Source organism: Papaver somniferum, chromosome 5 (assembly GCF_003573695.1).
Source record: "Papaver somniferum cultivar HN1 chromosome 5, ASM357369v1, whole genome shotgun sequence".
Taxonomy (NCBI): Eukaryota; Viridiplantae; Streptophyta; class Magnoliopsida; order Ranunculales; family Papaveraceae; genus Papaver; species Papaver somniferum.
The window spans coordinates 66,213,731-66,217,349 of NC_039362.1; the positions used below are offsets into that span (position 1 = coordinate 66,213,731).

General features: G+C 35.2%; 1 protein-coding gene across 1 annotated transcript; it reads right to left on the reverse strand.

The window, feature by feature from the left end:
- Window positions 1–525: 525 nt before the first annotated feature.
- LOC113281778 (zinc finger protein 385A-like) lies at window positions 526–3,174 on the reverse strand. The gene is made up of 2 exons (XM_026530621.1): window positions 2,618–3,174; window positions 526–1,192 (listed from the first exon to the last, which is right to left on the reverse strand). The coding sequence occupies exons 1-2, from the start codon at window positions 2,993–2,995 to the stop codon at window positions 560–562; spliced, it is 1,011 nt and encodes a 336-aa protein (XP_026386406.1). The 5' UTR covers window positions 2,996–3,174; the 3' UTR covers window positions 526–559.
- Window positions 3,175–3,619: the final 445 nt, after the last annotated feature.

Here is a 3,619-nt window from a genome sequence, read left to right on the forward strand (position 1 = left end):
GTTTGAGCTTGTGTTTGAGTTTGTGTAAAATCATTCTCATAATCTAAGAAATCAGCAATTTCTGGATCATTGTTGTAATTGATATGTATTTTCCTAGGTTTTTTAGATGAATGATGACTCTCCTCATCCTCCATTGAATCAAGAATTAGAATTTTCTCACTTTCTCCTTCTCTTTCTCTCCTTCTTAACCAAACCAAAACTTTGATTTTCTTTTCCTCAAATTTTCATCTAAATAACTCTTATAATTCTGAAAATTATTTTAATCACTAAACAAAATATTTAATCACTAATCAAGATTATTAACACTAATACGTAAAGGGCATATTTGCCATTAAAAAATGGGTTAAGGGGTTATCTGATTTTGCTATTTCACAACCTTTGTTATCTTCATTCAATATGCTTTGGAAGATTTTGGTATGCCCAAAATCATAGTTCGAATCTTCAGTTTCTGTTTCAATGATATCACCAGAAAGTTTTACACTGAAATGACATTATGGACAGAAAATACACCACTACATAAGAAGATAAACATAACAAGATAAATATTATTGATCCGACTTTAAGTTACAATTGTTCCTGCTGCTGTAAGTTTCTTAACCATGGTAGCATGTTTCTGCCCAGCAAGATGATAATGGAAAACAGTTTGACTATTACATATAACATCGCATACCTTGCAAATCCTAACAGCTTCAACTGCTGTACCGCCTTCCAAAAGCTTCCTTCTCTTAGTGTCCAAGCTCTCTTTTGATGACAATGCTGCTTTCTTCTTTTTTGATGACTTCCCTTGTGGACCAACAACAGGAGCTGTAACCACATTTGGAGGAGGAGGTGCTGGTGAAGGAACGATTGGAGGGGGGACAATAACATGAAGAGGTGTTGGTGAAGGTACGATTGGAGGGGGGACGATAACCTGAGGAGGTTGAACTGCAATTCGCTTAGCTTCTTTGATTTTCTCCAGGTTTTTCTTGTGTTTCTTTCCTGATCTGTGATTTGCAAGTGTATCCCTGCTGGTACAATCAATCTTGCAGACTTCACAGTATGCAGATTGTACGACCTTGGTTTTCTTGTTTTTCTTTAACCCCTTGTTAAGAGCAGTACTGTTCACACAAGGTTGAACCGCCGGGTAGGTCCATTGAGCGGACGTGTTAAGAGTTGGAGCAACTGCTGGCACTGATGTACCCATCGATGTAGCCTGCAAGGAATATCGTAATGAATTTGATCTTGAGAAATATATAAACAAGTCCTACCTAAAACTTTAAGGCATTAAGATACAGTTCATATATTTACCACTTGTTCATTGATGTGGGACTTGTTGCAGGAGCAAGAACAACATTTAAAGTGAAAAATAATCGTGAATAACAAAACAAATACTAAAGCTATGTTGATAATATGTTTTTTTTACAGCATATAATATAAAGAACATGAGAAAATCCAACAACTGCTCTCAGTCACCAGACTCGCCACATTACTTGTCATAAATAATGGCAGAGTAGGATTAATAACAGAAGGAAAGGAACCAGGGGTAGAGTTTCATAGGCTGAGAACGTCCACCCACAGCATATACGCTTCAGTCATTTTGTATGAGAATAACACGGTTTTACTATAGTGAAACTCTACCTTCACTAGGATTTTTATGAGAATGGCACAGGTTTACCATAGTGATCCTACATTCATACGCCATTTCTCTACAGAAGGATTAACGTGGCCTTATCATAGTCATGCCCTATCAAAAACAGTACTTTCATTAGAATAACTTCTTTTTCAATCATTTTCTAAATGAAGGCAGTTGGAGTTCTGGGATTCTCTGACTGACCAGATTATTATAGTGATGGAGAAACTACCACATTTCTATGCTTGGACTTAGATGGAAAATCTCTCCTGTTCTAGGATTCAGGTAGCTAATAGTCACGCGATTATTGCAGTTCAAACAAGCTAAAAAAAAGGAGAGCAAGCACCCAAAGAGAAGATTTAGGTGTGAAATTCTTGTGGTGGAAATGTGGATAAAATTAAATATCTATCAACACACAACCAAGTTTATGCAAGACAAGGTGAAGCTGGTTATTTCATAGGTCAACCCTTCGGACATGCTATATTCTCCGAAACCACTTATATGCTCTTACCACAGGAAAAGCAGGGAGACTAGAAGCCTTTGAAATTTTTGGGACACTTCTCCCCATGACAATAACCTTATACTAAATCTGAATAGACACATTTCAATTTCAATATGTAATTAAGCACGAGAATGAATAAGAAAAAATGATTGTTGTACGAAATTTGCATAAGCAACAATTGGCCATTGAGTGGTACAAGGGAGAAAACGAAGAAAACCATCTCCTTGAACGGACACACCCCAAAACTGGCTCAATCCATAAACATCATAATGAACAAAAATGGAAGAACTACCACAACAATCACTGGTAAAGGAAATCCAGAGAAAACACGGTCCATTTACTAATCAAGTACATACCCTAAACATAAAATCTTCAATTCTAAAAACTATCATATAACTAGATTCACCTATTTTGCACCCAAATTAGTACATTTTAGCTAAATACAACTTAATGCAAAAAAAGAGCTCAAATTTCCAAAAAATAAAAATAGATAGATAAATTTCTACCGCAGTCGTAGTCAGGGAAACAGCAGCAGCATGTGGGTTGTGATGAAGATGAGCTGCTTGCCACTCCTGGATTTGTTGTTGATAAGCTGCAGCAGCAGCAGCTTGAGCAGCTTCATAACAAGAACGTGAAGGAGGTGGAAGTTGATATGTATTTATAAAATTAGATGATTCAACTCCAGGTGGTTGTATACAAGATGCATATACTGGTAATTGCGATGATGATGAAGAGGGGATTGTATAATTAGGATTAGGGATTTGAGTAAGTGGGTCTTGATGAGGAGGAGGGTAATAATGGGGATAAATAGTTGGCATTTGAAATTGATTTTGAGGATTCAGTGTAGAGTTAGAATTAGGGTTTTGTGATGGAATTCCTTGCATTGTGATCAAGGAATCTGAAAGACATCAGAGAAAACCTGCAGTTAGACCGACCAGCTTCTTCTTCCTCTTTTCTCGATACAAACGGAGAAATGATGAGCAATATTTTGTTGACTGCTGCGAACGATGTTATACTAAGATCTTAATCATTTATTTTATGCACGCGAATGATGCTTTTAGATTTAGAGTATTGGCAAAAATGAACTTTATTTTTGTTTTGTTAAAAAGGTATTACATGCAAGGTTTGAAAAACTCCCATTTTTTCTGAAAAAACGACCGTTATAATTAACCGTCGTATCCATATACAGTGGCCGTGAGGATTCACGAATCTCGTGTCTATATAAAGCCGATAAATAGGAAATAACGACAGTTTTTTAGGACTGTTTTTCCGTTTTCACACACGTTATAACTGTTTTTCTAAAATTGAATATTACGTTTTTTGCTTCTAAATAACATTTTAAAGCAAGTTTTTTAGACCATCCTTTCCGTTTTCATGCCAGTTATAACCGTTTTTATAGAAAAAAGAATTTAAAAATATTTTTTGCAATATTTTATTTTTTAAATTAAAAATTAAAAAGTTACAATTAAATTTTTGAAAATAAAAAAATAAAATATCAATATATAAAA